This window comes from Rattus norvegicus, chromosome 1 (assembly GCF_036323735.1).
Source record: "Rattus norvegicus strain BN/NHsdMcwi chromosome 1, GRCr8, whole genome shotgun sequence".
NCBI classification, from domain to species: Eukaryota; Metazoa; Chordata; class Mammalia; order Rodentia; family Muridae; genus Rattus; species Rattus norvegicus.
In genome coordinates this window covers 235,029,709-235,044,435 of record NC_086019.1, presented here as the reverse complement: position 1 = coordinate 235,044,435, position 14,727 = coordinate 235,029,709, and the positions used below count along the sequence as shown (strand labels likewise).

Sequence of the window (14,727 nt, the reverse complement as noted above, 5' to 3'; positions counted from 1 at the left end):
TCACAGAAGTAAACTTTTAAGACGTTTTCTTGTGGGAGCGCATTTCTGGTTTATAATAACCATGTCATCAGCTGTGATCTGTTGTTGTTGTTGGGGCAGGGTTGTCTCCTAGGCTGAATTAAATGTCTGGTGGGCTTCTGTCCTCTATCACATGATGTTGAGACAACAGGCGTGGGCCCCTGAAATCTGATCATTATATATAATTTTAATGTTAAATTATGTTAACATAAAATCTATTTTGTGAAAAAAGATATGGTAAATTCAGCCTAGCCTCATATATAAGTGTATGTGTTTATATGTATATATTTGAAGTTCTGCCAGTTATAGATGAGAAATGAATTGCAAAGTATAAAAACTGAGTATTGTGAAGCCTGAATATATAATTTTTGTCTCAGTTGATGGAACATTCAGTTATGTATTAGAATTTCTGGGTTGTTGATATTTCTCACCCTTCTCGATATTTGAGAAGATTGTTGTGCTAAAGAATTTCTAGGGACACACCTATGTATATTTATTTTTTCTCATTTTAATGACTTTTTAAAAATGAAATTGAAGTGATTTTGCACCTGAAGTTCACCAAAGACAGCCTCCTGTTTCTTTTTCATTCAGAGATTTTTATCAGAGGAATGTAGACTGGAATCTGCAATGGTTCTCAAAATCCCAAAGTGGTAAGTGAGACCAATTAAGTCTTTTCTTACCAATATTTAGTTGTAATTTTTCTCTATAGTTCTTTACTGAAATATTTGAAATGACAAGTGACATAAATTCCAGTGCTTACACATCTGATAACTTTAGAGTCTGGCTATTAGAAGTTCTCTGTTTGTGTTCCTAATGGTTTTAATTTATTGGGTACCTGGAATCAGGTTCAAGGAGGAAAAACGGGGTGGGCAGGAGGCTATTCGCATGACACTGTCCTCTTTGCCTCTTCTTTTTGGGGCTAAACCAACCACATCTCAGAATTGACATGTGGCCGAGTTGTTCTGTTAGACTGATAGGAGAGGTGGCATTTCCTGTTTTCAGCCTACAGTTCAGAATTAGAACTCATATTTACCTTGTAATCTGTAATCCAAGTGAAATGCTTTGGAGACTGCCATATTAAAATATTAGATGTTTAAAAGAGTGGGTCCAAATTTGAACCTAATATAGTTATGAAAAATGTAGATTAGACCCGTGAAAAGTAAGAATGTGACAGTGTAATGAATTAAGAGAGCACACATTTATTTGTTTTATTACATTCTAATTTCATTGAATTTGAGACTGATACTGACAGCATAGTTGGTATGAGTTGAAAATGTTTATGAGTTTGAAAAATCCTCATAAGAATTGTCCAGGGCTGTAGATCCAGATCACTGATAAAGAACTTGCTGTAGAGTGTCCTGGGTTAGCACACAACACACACATATACACCTATATGAGAATGACATGAAAAATGAAGATGTTATAAGCTCAAAGTTATTTTTTAAGCTAACATTTTAGGTTTACAGTAAATTTTCTGTGTATGAAGTTTTTGTTGTAAGAATAAAAAATAATAATTATAAAAAATTTGAAAAAGTTTCTGAGGTGAATCTTGCTGAGCAGTCCTATGTGGGTTAATGTTTACGGTTAGATCAAGCTCTCATTGAACTCTGGATGGGTCTCGTCTCTCAAGCACCAGTGTTGGGATTGTAAGCATGTACTCCAATGCCCTATTTAAAAGCAATCGTTTTAGACAGTTAGACCTGATGTATATCATTTGGCATACATACTGAATTTACTCTAATGTAAATTTACAAAAAAGCTTCAGTGTAAAAGCTATTTCTTAAAGGAGATGACTTAGCAAAATAATTCATGAATTTTACCCAGTAGCAAAATTATTTAAGTGAAAAACACATAACTCAAAATTAAAAGTTGGTAAAAGTTGAAGAATAGTGTGCCTTTGGAAATGGTCCAGCAACCTAGACTTTGTTTGTTATGCAATTCATTCTACTGGTCCTGGTTAGACAAATTATTTTAATATTTGCATTGTTAGGAGAAGAGGTACCTGTCTCTGTATATTCATCAAGTAGCTTAATATATATTCTGGTTCAATTAGTATAGATAATATTTCAACCTCAGGTCTGTTGTGTCTGGATTGTGTGTTCCCAGAAGAAAAAGATGAAGTTAATTTCTTTGCAGCCCTTTAAATCTCAATGGGAAGTCATTGTCTTTGAGTAATGTAAAAAGTGAACATTAAGGCAGATGATTGTGTGTGTTACATGTGGCATGTCCTCACCATCCTTCTGTAACTTTTAGTTTCTGCAGAAGTCCTTACTCCCTCTCCTGCCCTCCTCTTAAGGAGCTTCCCTACCTGGCTTCTACAATGTGAAAGTCCAGTTGTCCACGGTGACCACTGGAAACACAGAGCTTTCTCTATTCTTCTTTCTCAATACTCTTTGTTGTTAGATAAGGTGACAATTATATCAGATAGGAAAGTCGTGGCCAGCCTTGTGGTATACATTTGTAAATACCAAGAATTTGAAATAGAGGCAGGAAGACCAAGAGTTCTGGTCTAGCTTTGGCTTTACAGATGATCTGAGAACAGGCTAGGCTATAAGCAACCTTTTTTCAGAAACACAAAGGACAAACAAAACCAAGAAAAATAAGTACTATAAATTCTATTTTACTTTCCAGTAAGGTAGAATTTTATGATTAAGTGGTAAATAGTACTTTTGAATGCTATTTAAAAACTCTTAGCTATTAATATGACCCGGCCCCTCCCTCCAGTAATCATGGTAGAGTCCTATTAATTTTTAAATCAACTTTAGTACTATTAGTGGGTATATTACCCATAATCTATTTTTTCTCTACGGTAGACTGTTAATTCTAGCTACATACTGGGTCACTTCTGCACCATCAGTCTGTCCTCAGGGAGGATTTCACTTGGTCATGTGCTCCTAGCCCCTCCTCCTTCCTCTTTTTTTTTTTTTTGTTGTTGTTGTTATTGTTGCTGTTGTTGTGGCGGCGGCGGTGGTGGTGGTGGTGGTGGTGGTGGTTCTGACCTGTGATCCCCAGCTTGGTAACTAAAACCCTGCCTACCTCTGTTTTCCGCAGTAATTGACCATAGCCACTTTTCTTTAACCAATAGCTTTAAATGTGGGAGCAAGATATACACAACAGAGGCTGAAAGACTTGAGATTTCTCTCCTCGGGGGGGCAACCATATCTTAGGATACAGAATTTAGTACTTGAATACATAGCAGCACCAGACCAAACCCCAACATTAGGCAGTTAATACCATACAAGAACTTTGCCTTGGCTATGTTTGTTATAACAGCAATATATCTTAATTAACACGTATTTATGAAGTACTGATATACAGGAAGCATACAGCTATAAAATTAGTGATTTGAGACTATATATTTTACTCTGTACTTTTCACAGGCACATAATATAATGTAGGGAGATTTTAGAGGACATTGATCTCATTGTCCCAACATACTCCCTAGCTTGGTAAGACAAATTTAGTATGATAGTTGTGCTTTTCTAGGAAGGTTGTTCTTCCCTGTCTGAGAGACAGTAAAAGTTCAAGACATATGACTCAGTATTTAGTACATGCTCTGATTAGAATGATTTTTGTCCCTTGTATATTTAGAACATCCTATGCATTTATAACTTCTACCCAGTAGAAGTTTATTTCTTCCCTCAGAAGCTAGCTTTCAGATGTTCAGGGACAGTTATGCATGTCTCTTTTTGATGCTCTTGTTACTGGTCCAAACCACAGATTTCTTTGACATATGGATGACTTATCAGATACACTCACAATTTGCACACAAACTAAGGTTCATCGATAGAGCTGGCTACTTTGCCTTAGTATGAGCTGAACGATACAGTAAGTGCTGTAGATAAACTATCCTTTGTTCACAATATAGATATTTATAAAGTAAGTTTATATTCTGGAAGGAGAATATAAGTCATCAATTTAATTGCTTAGTGTTAATTTCACAATTTGACTCTTTAGATGAATTTGGTATGTTATTAATGAGTTTTAGTCATTATGTGTAATATTTTGCTTTAACAAGTTTTCCTGGAAACTTGACCTTTAGACAGTTGAGATTAAAAGAGAAAGGGTTATAATGGAAAAAATTGATGTTTTAATAAATATACACATTTTATAGAAGTATGTATGTATTTCCTAACTAAAGATTTTTCTCTCATTTTTTTTCTTGGCTGTTTTGGTTTTCAGTTTTACTTTATTGTTAAGTTGAGAAAAGTTTTATGCATTTAATGTGGCATTTAATAGGTTCATCAGAAGAAAACACATTAGAATCTTATTTCTAAATTACATTATTCTTTATGCACATTGGTCTTTATTTCACTTATATTAAGTAATACACACAGATTTTTTTCAGCACTGTATTAGTTACTCAGTTTAAAAGAAAAAGTAATTTATTTATAAAATTTCAGCACCAGTGATAAAAAAAACTAAAAGTTGTACTTTTTTCCTGAAAGTTCAGATGATCATAGTTTGTTCTCTAAACAAATGTACTTTCACAGTGAAGTTAGTGCACTTAAACCGTGTGCTGCCTCTGTCCTTTTGACCAGGTAGAGTAGTTTCTGCAGAGGCTGTCATATCTGCTGAAGCTGCCCCAGAGTCCCAGGTTTCCCCAGCTGGGCTTGGAGCGCTGGCTTCAGAAATGCCACCTTTGTCATCCCACTTTTTATTAATGTTTTACTAAAACTGAATTTTCTTAAAAATATATTGAGTACTCTCAAGAAAAACAGTGAAATAAATATTTTTTTCTTACTGATCTGTTCCGCACATTTGCTTCTTCACTTTTAGACCATTAGCTGCTGTTTGCAGTCTTGAAAACAAAAGTAGAATCACCTGGGGGCCATGTTAAGCGCTCATAAATCTGCAGCTCATAACATTACTGTAAAGTGATCCAGTAGAACTTTTACTGTGGAGATCTAAATAAGTCCTGGGGTAAACTAAGACTCAGGGCCATTGCTCAAAGTACCTGTTTTGCCCTGCTCTCTGAGCCTGTGATCCTGAAGATAGTCATGTTGGTAATACAAGACCACTGTTGACCTTCCGTGGTGTTACTAGACTGCATGCAGTCTGCTCTAGAGCTTACTGCATACGCCAAGAATATGTCACACCGATTTGATTTCTTGACAATAGCATTGTTTTCAGATAACGAACATTTTTGTTCATGTGGCATACAAGTATTTATAACATAGGTTTCCTGCTTTAAAATTAATAATTTAAATTTGTATTTTTGAGACCAACTCCCATGTAGTCCTGGTGGCCTTGAGTTCATTACATAGTTGAGGGTGAGCTTGTGCTCCTGGCTCCCTTTCCTTCTCTTTCCAAATAGGAGCACTTACACGTTGCCAACATTTTTTACTTTTCCTTGATTTTTAATGACTGTAGTGGTCAGATTATGACTGTGGCCCTAACTAGTTGTTAGGCTGTCCCAACCCCAAAAGCTTGAAGAAGAAACCAAATATTATTACTGATAGTTTATATACCAGAGCAGTTTAGGGGTGCTGTTTTGTCACTACTGCTTAGTTGTATAATCTTTCTATTTAACATGGTTAGCAAAGAAAGTAAGGGACAAAGGAAGAAAAGGAGGGATGCCTACTTAGTCTCAAGACTAAGAAAATTCTGTTCTTTCAAGTGAAGGAGAATCTATTATTTAATGTTAAATGAATTTTATAATGAATGTATTTTTCAGTTGTGTTTAGTTAACGATTTTTGTAAATGTAAGGAAAATGGCCACAAGTTAACTGTGGCATAACCATAATATCTTACATGTGGTTTTAGATGTGTAAATATTAGATTACTGTTGGTGTTAATGGAATAGTCGATAATATCATAATAAATACTCCATAGACATCAGAATTTCTGTAAGGTACTTGTTTCGATGTTGCTTTAAAATCCTTAATACTTCTGCATATATTAGGTCTGACAGTTCTTAAGCTAATAAAATCTAACAGAACATATTGAACCATTAAAGAATTTAAGCAGTATGGGTTGGTTCAAATTTACCCTCACACAATAGAGATTTTAAATCTTTTAAAATGAAAGTGTTAGCACGATAAATACATAGAAGGAACTGCAAAATAAGGATAGTTAGTGCATGCTGTGGAAAGCCTGTAAATTGCCAGGAAAAAAACCCCACAAACAAACCAAACACACCCACAAACCGATTATTCATGCAATTTGACAGTGAAAAGCGCACCCTGTAAAAGCTGTTACACTAAGCACTTCATTTAAAAGGTTTCCTTCTCACACCCCGAAATTACACTTACTCCTTTCAAGTGAAAATTCAAAATTTGTTCCCTGTTTATTTTGGTTGCAATTACTTATGTGTTGATTTTTGCTGCCCCAGCCCTTTTCTTGATAAGCTAGAAAATCTTTTGGGTTTCTTCATTGCAAGAAACACACAATTTGTACTGTAGGTTACATTCAGAGATGAAGTAATAATAACATCCCCAGCCTGCACAGATACTCGATATGATCATGAGATAGCAAACCTAGCGTACCAAGTGCTCAGGACCACACAAAGTGTACAACACCCCGTTGCCAGTGCCACACACATTTGCATAGTTTGATGTACTTGAATTTTTGTTAAATGCCTTGAAAAAGTGCCTGATTCATTTACGGGAGAAAGACACTTGGAAATTGTAGGCGAGACTCCGACTGTGGGAGTCTGTTCTCCCTGTGATCTAAGTGTTTCTTTCCCTCTGTGAGGCGGCAGGGCCCTGAGCATCTGGCTGCATTCCCTGATCTTTGTGACAGCCTTCTTCTCGTCTTTTCAAAGCCTTTCTGTTAACAGCTTTTTATTTTTTAAATGGGAACTGAAGTCCTGAGTTTTAGTGCCAACTCTGATACTAACCAGCAGGACCATTTTGGATATTTGGATATTGGTCTCAGCCTCTGAGTTGGGAATGTGAGCACATTAATTTTAAATGTTGATATTGGGAAAGAGGTCAGTTATCTGATAATTGATTATCCTCCTGAACTTAAAAAGCATTTACTGAGTGTCCATTTACCATTGAATATTCCTCCTGAAATAAGTTGATTGAAACATAAATTCACTCACTATCCATTTTAATCTACCAACTAGTGTGGTGCATCAATTTGCTTAATAACAAGTTATTAACTTCTTGAAATGTGTTTATATTACATCTATCTAAAGTTTATCCCAAATCAGTCTGGATATAATAGTTTCAAAAGACTGGAATTTTAGTGACGAGTATTAAGTTTCAATTTGGTTTTAATATTTCTTTATAATAGGCATTTTACCCCAGATATTTTATAATAGAATTATTTATCAGTTCATCTCTGCTGAATGCTAGACTTCTTATGTGTATTTGATAACTGAATGTAATAACTTTAATGCTTTTTAGGATGTTAAAACAGAAGTTATGTCCTACTGAACTATGTGAGAAAGATATGAATTGAGGTTCATAAATATATTCCCAAGTTCTGATTCAAATTCCAAGCTTAATTGTGTTAATGCCCCAGCTGAAGATTGTAGTGGCCGTGTGTGTGTGTGTGTGTGTGTGTGTGTGTGTGTGTGTGTGTGTGTTTGTGTGTGTGTGTGTGTATGTGTGTATCTGTGTGTGTGTGTGTGTGATTGTGTGTGTGTATGTGTGTATCTGTGTGTGTGTGTTTGTGTGTGTGTTTGTTTGTGTGTATGTGTGTATCTGTGTGTGTGTATGTGTGTGTGTCTGTGTGTGTGTATGTGTGTGTCTGTGTGTGTGTATCTGTGTGTGTATCTGTGTGTGACTTTGTCTGTGTGTGTTTTGGGGGGCAATGCTAGGGATCAAGGGTATGGCCTTGACCTGATGAGTCCTTCCCACTGACCTCCTTTCTCCAGCTCCAGACTTACTCATTTTTATTGGTCTTAGCTGAGACATACAGAAAAGAATAGATAACCACCTTGGTAGGTACTGTGGAGCTGCTGAAATAGAAATGAAGGCTTTTTAAGATGATGATATATCATGGAAGACTATTAACTAGGTTAAAAACTCATAGCATATCCACTTACTGTAATGCAGGACTACATAATGGTTGATCTGCCAAACATTTTCAATGCCATATGCTAAGCCTAGTGCCTCATGTAGCTGAGAGATAAAAAGGAAAGCAAGGCAAACCCTCTCTTGGACCTTCGGGATCATATATTGCAATACATCCATCCTCCTCTTCTTTTCTATTTACACAACTTCGCTGCTTATAGCATTATTTAAATACCATGTGATTTTTTTATCCTTAGAAAAGGGGGGGGGAAGAAAAATGGAATAATAATTGTATGTTCCTCACAGGATTTCCAAAAAATGAAATGATATGCCCACATTCTTTTCTAACTATCATTGCTTTTATTTTGAGATTATAAGTGCTTAAATTCTTTAGATAAAATGTTAACTGATTAGTAAGTGGAGGCTCCCTTGAATACCCTTTTCTGTAGAAAGTTTCAGTACTTACTAAGAAAACTTAGGAGAATATCAGTTGAGAATTGGCAAGCTCAAATAAATTTCAGATGATTAATTAGTCATGACGTCTGACAATCGCTAGTAGGCTAATTGTTTATCCTAAGCATTCCCTGTATGAAAATTAAAGATCTGTTAGTGTCTGTCTAGCAAGGGGAGTATAATAGGACCACCCACCTATTCTAAGATGACATGGTTAGAACACTGCTTCCGAAACTGCAGTTCACTGAGCCATTCGTACTTTTTAAGGCAGTAAATGATACATCTGAAGTTTCAGAGCAGTAGCAAGAGATTTGATTTGCTCATTTAAATTTAGTTAATCCTTATTTCTTTATTTTAAAAAGTAGGCACAAAGTATTTTGAACCTAAAAAGGGAGTTATAATAATCTAACAATTGGTATTGAAATCACATTAAAAATAAGGAAAATCCATTCTTAATGAATTCCACTATTGCAGATTGGTAGAGCAGACAATTATACTTTTACAGAATTTTAAGTATTAAATACTTAGGGAAAGCATAGTACTGTTGCAATAGGATCTTAAACTCATCCTCTTTGAGGATTTATATTTGTATTCAACAAATTGAATATCCTGTATGTGTTAGGTACTGTGGCATATTTGTGAGTGATGGGGTAATCGCAGTCCATGTGCTCACAAAGTTTGTTCTTTCCCTGTCAAGATGAATAATTGCCCTGTAGTCCAAAACAATGGCTGATGCACATAGAATGATGACAGATTGCTACAGGACACCAGGCCCAGGCTTGTTGAGAGGAAGGGGAAACAGTGATAGGGTTCTGGGAAGCAAAAGGAACACAGGATTTATTCTAGACCTAAAAGTTGAAGATGAAAGAAGCTAGGAGGAAAAACATTGTTTGGATGTTTTCCATCTCGCTAGAGTGTGTAATCTTGGGACATTTAAGTGACCATAGGTGTGTGGGTTCTCCAGCTTCTAAAGAGCCCCTGAAGTCTCAACAGGAAGGTTACAGTTTATCCTGCGTACCTAAGACCTCTTGTAGGTAATGTCTTGAACTCCAAGGATCTGTGTGGTAGGATGGAGATCCAAGAATCGATTTTGAGGTCTAATTAGGAAGCTAAATCATTGGAGTAGTAGTTGATTAAACTCAGGGGATACAAGACAAGGAGTCTGTTTCTTATTAGTAAGCTTCTTTGAGAAATAGAGATACCAAAGTAACTAGATGCCAAGGTAGTTCCTCTTGTCTGAAGGAATAAGTCAATCTTGAACTCACTGAGAATAGACTGGAACTAACACATCCACATCCTTGGCAGAAATTTAATTAGCATGGTGAAAATTAAGCTTGACTTTAATGATTAAATTTTAATATTCAGACTGATGACATGCTATTAAAAACAATTCTACATGTAGTGGAAAATTAAGAACAACAATTCAGGAGAATTACTGAATATGCTTTTTTATTGGGAAGTTATCTTTATACAGTTGATATAAATGGCAGATCCTTCAAAACAGTAATAGGAAAGCAGAACATATATCCCAAACCCAAGTTGTTTTTTGTTTGTTTGTTTTGAGAGAGAGAGAGAGAGAGAGAGAGAGAGAGAGAGAGAGAGAGAGAGAGAGAGAGTGTTCAAAGGGAAAGAAACAACCTTTGAGAAAGAAATGAATGGGCGAATGGGCAGGCAGATTGGGATAAAAGAATGTTGTGAAGGAGCTTTTCCAGAAATAGAGTTTGTTATTAGTCCAGGCAGAAACCTAGAAAGGTAGTAGAATTTGTAGAATAAAATATTTCTCTTACTATCTTTGGAACAGTGATTCTCTGAGAGTGATGGCTAGAAAGATATGCAGGAGTCCTGTAGAGTCTATAATGTAGATGATGACATTAGGGCATTCTTGTGGACAAATGTGGTTAGGAAAAGATTTATTGTATTAAGAGTAGTTAACTGTGACCTTATTTATAGAGTATGAAGAATTGTATCCATTCCATACCCACAAAACCCAAGAAAGTTTAGTGAGGGGAAGAAAGAAAAAGAAGAATGAAACTCATTTGTGTGAATTTTTATCTTTATTTAAAATTCTGTCTAACATGAACTTCTGTCGATCATAAAGAATTAAATTGATTTTATACATCTGTTTTATTTCAGTTAGGAATATTAAATATTGTATGGAATGACATAAGAGATTACTTCTTATTGTAGTACTATTTTAAAATGAGTTTTAAAAAAATTATTGTTTTAAAGCCAAGAAAATATTTTAGACTAAGTTATAAGATCAGCCATATAGAGTGTATTACCTGTCTGCTTCATGAGAACAGTGGTTCTAAATAATTGCAAATGTTATAAATTTTACTTGCGTATATGGAGAAATATTTTAAACATATTTAGATATCTGTTTGGATATTAAATACCTAAGTGATTGTTTTTGAAGTTGCCTAGATATTTCAATATTGCTCCAAGTATATTTCTGTAATGAAATTGGCATAAGTGTTTTGTTTGATTGCTAGCATTATGTTTTGCAGTAAATGTTTCTCTCTTTTTCTCTAACTCTGTCTCTGTCTCTTTCCCCCCTTGCCGTGTACGTGTGTGTGTGTTGGGGGGAGGTATGGGAAATACAGAGGGTTTTTTTTTTTTTTGGAGGTCCACCCACTCATACTCTTTTTTTTTTTTGAAAAAACAATGTCAGTGATGGAAATTCAGTTCTTTAAGCTGCTGTACACTTAAAATGGAATGCATTGTTTCCATTATTAGCAGTGTTATTATACAGTATTCTTTCCCCTTTGTCGATGGTGTTGATTTCTTTGAGCCTGTCATTACAATAGTTAGGAACTGCAGAAGAATATTCTCCACTTTATAAAAAGAAAAAGAGATGGGAAAAAATCCTTACGTGGGCAAGAAAATTTAAGAGGAAAATTGTCTTTGGGGCGTGAGGAAAAGCAAGAATCCCTGCTCTTGTTTTTTAGTCCTACAAAAGGCAAATACGGTTTTCCTGTTGGGGACAGTGCAATTGACTTGCTTCCCCAGTAGTTCTTACAGTCCTCCAGCCTTCTAAGACAATGTTTGCCTTTCCTTTGCTGCCATCCTAGTACACAATACCTTATTCAGCAAGCATATTCTTGGTTGCCCACCCAAAACATGATATTAGACTGGTCCTTTTGTGTGTGTGTTGGGGTGAGAGTAAACTGCACATGCTCTGTGGTGTTTGAGGAATAATGCACACCTGACACCAGAGATTATAGCTCATTTTCCTTGCATATATGAAGTCTAGTGCTACACAAACAAACAAGAGACTACTTTTTTGGAGGAACTAAACACTTTGATTATTTTCCAGTATTTCAATCCAAATCTTTGTTAGAGGAATTTATGCCCTTATCAGTTGTTATCAAAGGGATCAGAAATGAAACGCATATTTTAATTATTGATTGGACATTAAGTTTGGGAAGTTGTAAAAGGGGTTATCTCATATTTGAAAATGTATATTAATATAGACTTCCTGGCTTCCACACAAAATGGCAATGATTGTGAAACTACCAAGCGTGAATTTAGAGACACCCTTCAGGGATTATATTTTGCTTATGTTTTGACACAAGGTCTCAGGCTGCTGTGGAATATACTATGTTACCCAAACTGGCCTACAATTTGAGATTCTACTGCTTAGCCAGGTCCTCAGATTACAGCCATTTGCCAGCATTCCTGGCCTCTGGCAATAGTTTTAGAAAATAGCATTAAACTGTCTAGAGTGCTTTTCAAGAACTTTCTGAGAGATTTGAGTTACTCAACAGTAAAAAGAGAGAGTTATAATGGCTGACCTGAGACTGAACAGATCAAAATCAAATCCGTTAATAGGTATTTTTCTGATAGGAAAACCTGTGTTGGGTTACAGAATTTATGAGAGCCGTTTTGCATTGCTCCGTGTTGAGATGGGTTCATTGATTATGCTAAGGTGGGTTTCTAGTACACATGTTCCATTTTGTTTGTATACATGTGTCTGTTATCATCTTGGTGACCTAGAACTAACTCTGTAACCCAGGCTGACTTTGAACACCTGATTTCCTTGCTTCCACCTCTCACGGGTTGGCTTTAGGCATGTGCTGCCATCTCCGGCTTAATGCATTATTGTTTTTGACCAACAATTTTAGGTTTAGCTTGAGAGCACTCAAAGTTTATATTAATTGATTTGTGATGGCTCTTAGAAGTTCCAATGATATCATTGTCCCTTCTCATGGTCAGTTATAATATATGCCTCAAGAAGGATTCCGTAAGCATCATGCTAATTAAATTTCTGCCAAGGATGTTAGTTGCATAGGAGGAAGTGCAAGCCCCAACCCCATGTTATTGGAATGTTGTTGACTAGCTTAATTGTAAAGGACTTCTGCAGGCATCCACACAACTGTGCGTTCATGAGTGCAATCTTTCTGTCCTCCCTGGAAGATACGATATGCTCAGGGTATTTCTGACTCTGGCTCCCCACTTCCCACCATGGTCCCTGATCTTTTGGTGGAAGTAATGTGTGATAGTCACAGTTTAGATGGCAGTTTAATACTATGGCCATTGGACAGAATTTTAGTAGAGCACCCTTCTGGTCTGCAGACCCAGGTTCTTGGCCATATTTATAGTACCAGGCTGTATTTCTTCTTTTAGAATGGGTCTTACATCAATCAGAATGTTTTGGTAAACTCCTTAACATCCCTGCCACCTTGGCTCCCTTGGGCAAATCTTTCCACACTGGTCATTTTTGTAGCTCATGGGGTTCACAGCTGGGTAGACTGCTGATGAGTTTTCTCCTACAACAGTCAGCATAGAACCTTCCAATACTATGAAGTCTGCCAGCGGGGAAGAAACTTCTAGTTCAGGAACAACTTGATTTTGCCAAGTTCTGTGACCAAATGTGTGGTGTCTTCAGCAATTATAGTTATACTCCAAGGTTCTGGGTGGACAGCAAAGCAATGGCAACAGCTCGTATTATTTGGTATGTGGGATGGCTTTGTAAAAAATTAAATCCTTGTAGGTGTTATAAAAGATGAAGCATTGTATATATATTCTTATTCTTGTTATATATATATATACATATACATATGTATATATATATATTCAAATCTTTAATTCTTTTATTTAATTCCCAGACTCCTGCCTGCTCATTATTATTAAATTGAGACAGACTTTGACTTGAATTCTGCTTTATGTATTAATAGCTATTTGTTATTGACACTTATTTAATAATTCTCAGAATTATTGTTAACTTGGTGGGTTCAGGCTCTGAAGATTGGACATATCAATAGGGAGAAAGTACCTTGTTCTTCCCTGTAAGTTTTTGTAGGAATCTATGTATATTATGCAACTTTGTTTCCATAGTCAAGAATAGGGATGGCATCCTTAGGGAGTATGTTTTGCTTTTTTTTTTCCCTCCACTGTTAGTTGGACACTATCTTCATGGTGATTGTCTGGCCTCTGTCATCTAGGCAAGACAGAGCTGCATTTTAATTTAAGGAAGTGGGAGAAAAGGCTAGAATGGCACCTGTGCCTGATGATGATGGCCTCTTGATAACCAGGAACAAAGCAAATGGCAAACATTTCCACTGTGCTTTGTTGCTTTGGCCTCAGTGTCGGTGGATTGTTTTATTTTATTTTTTTACGTAATTAATCTTTTAAGATTAAAAACAATTTTTTTTGTATTTCATTTTTTGAAGAAGAACAATCTTTTATATTCTATTTTGAGCCATGGGAAGAGTTAGGTAAGAGAAAGCTTTTGTTGAAAAGTGAAAAAAGTTACCTAGGCAACCAGTGTTTGCCACAAGTGTTCTGATTCATAATCTCCAACGTTAATCACTGTCATTGATTATCACCGACACGTGGCTGTATTGGAGTCTGTGTCATTGTCATGTCCTCACCTTTCCTAATGATGAACTTAGCATGAAAGATTTACTGTGCACCTCCTAAAGTCATACCTTCAACCTTAAAGGGCTCTTAGCATGCAGAAAGTCCTGGATTTTCTTCATATATCCCTCAATGGCTTTAGGTTGGTCCCATTTGTTGATGGGATAAGAGAGCATTTTGCAGTATACAAGCTCACCTTAGAAATGTTTTTAAGTAGATTGGGCTGTAACTGCAGTATGTAGTTCATTCAGTTACTAACTTCTTGGATAGAGAAGTGAAAATCAAGTCTTATATTTGTCTGTGTAGGTAAAATAATCAACTCTACATAATTTATAAAGGTTTAAAATTTATTGTGTGATTATTTAATGCATATTAAATGGAATACATAGACCATTTCAAATATTCCTATTATTTTGTATTATGTCTTTTT

The 14,727-nt window shown here is 35.9% G+C and overlaps 1 protein-coding gene across 11 annotated transcripts in view; it reads left to right on the top strand.

The window, feature by feature from the left end:
- Positions 1 to 14,727, top strand: part of Rfx3 (regulatory factor X3) — a 259,528-nt gene that overhangs the window by 78,554 nt on the left and 166,247 nt on the right. For 6 of the 11 annotated variants that reach the window (NM_001395594.1, XM_063268574.1, XM_039084355.2 and 3 more), the window contains exon 2: positions 610 to 668. The exons of the other annotated variants lie outside the window; for them this stretch is intronic. Coding sequence is in view for 3 of the 6 variants with exons in the window: in XM_039084355.2 (XP_038940283.1) it covers positions 610 to 668 (59 nt within the window). In the remaining 3 variants the exon portion in view is untranslated. The remainder of the gene's footprint in view (positions 1 to 609; positions 669 to 14,727) is intronic. 11 annotated transcript variants of the gene reach the window in all.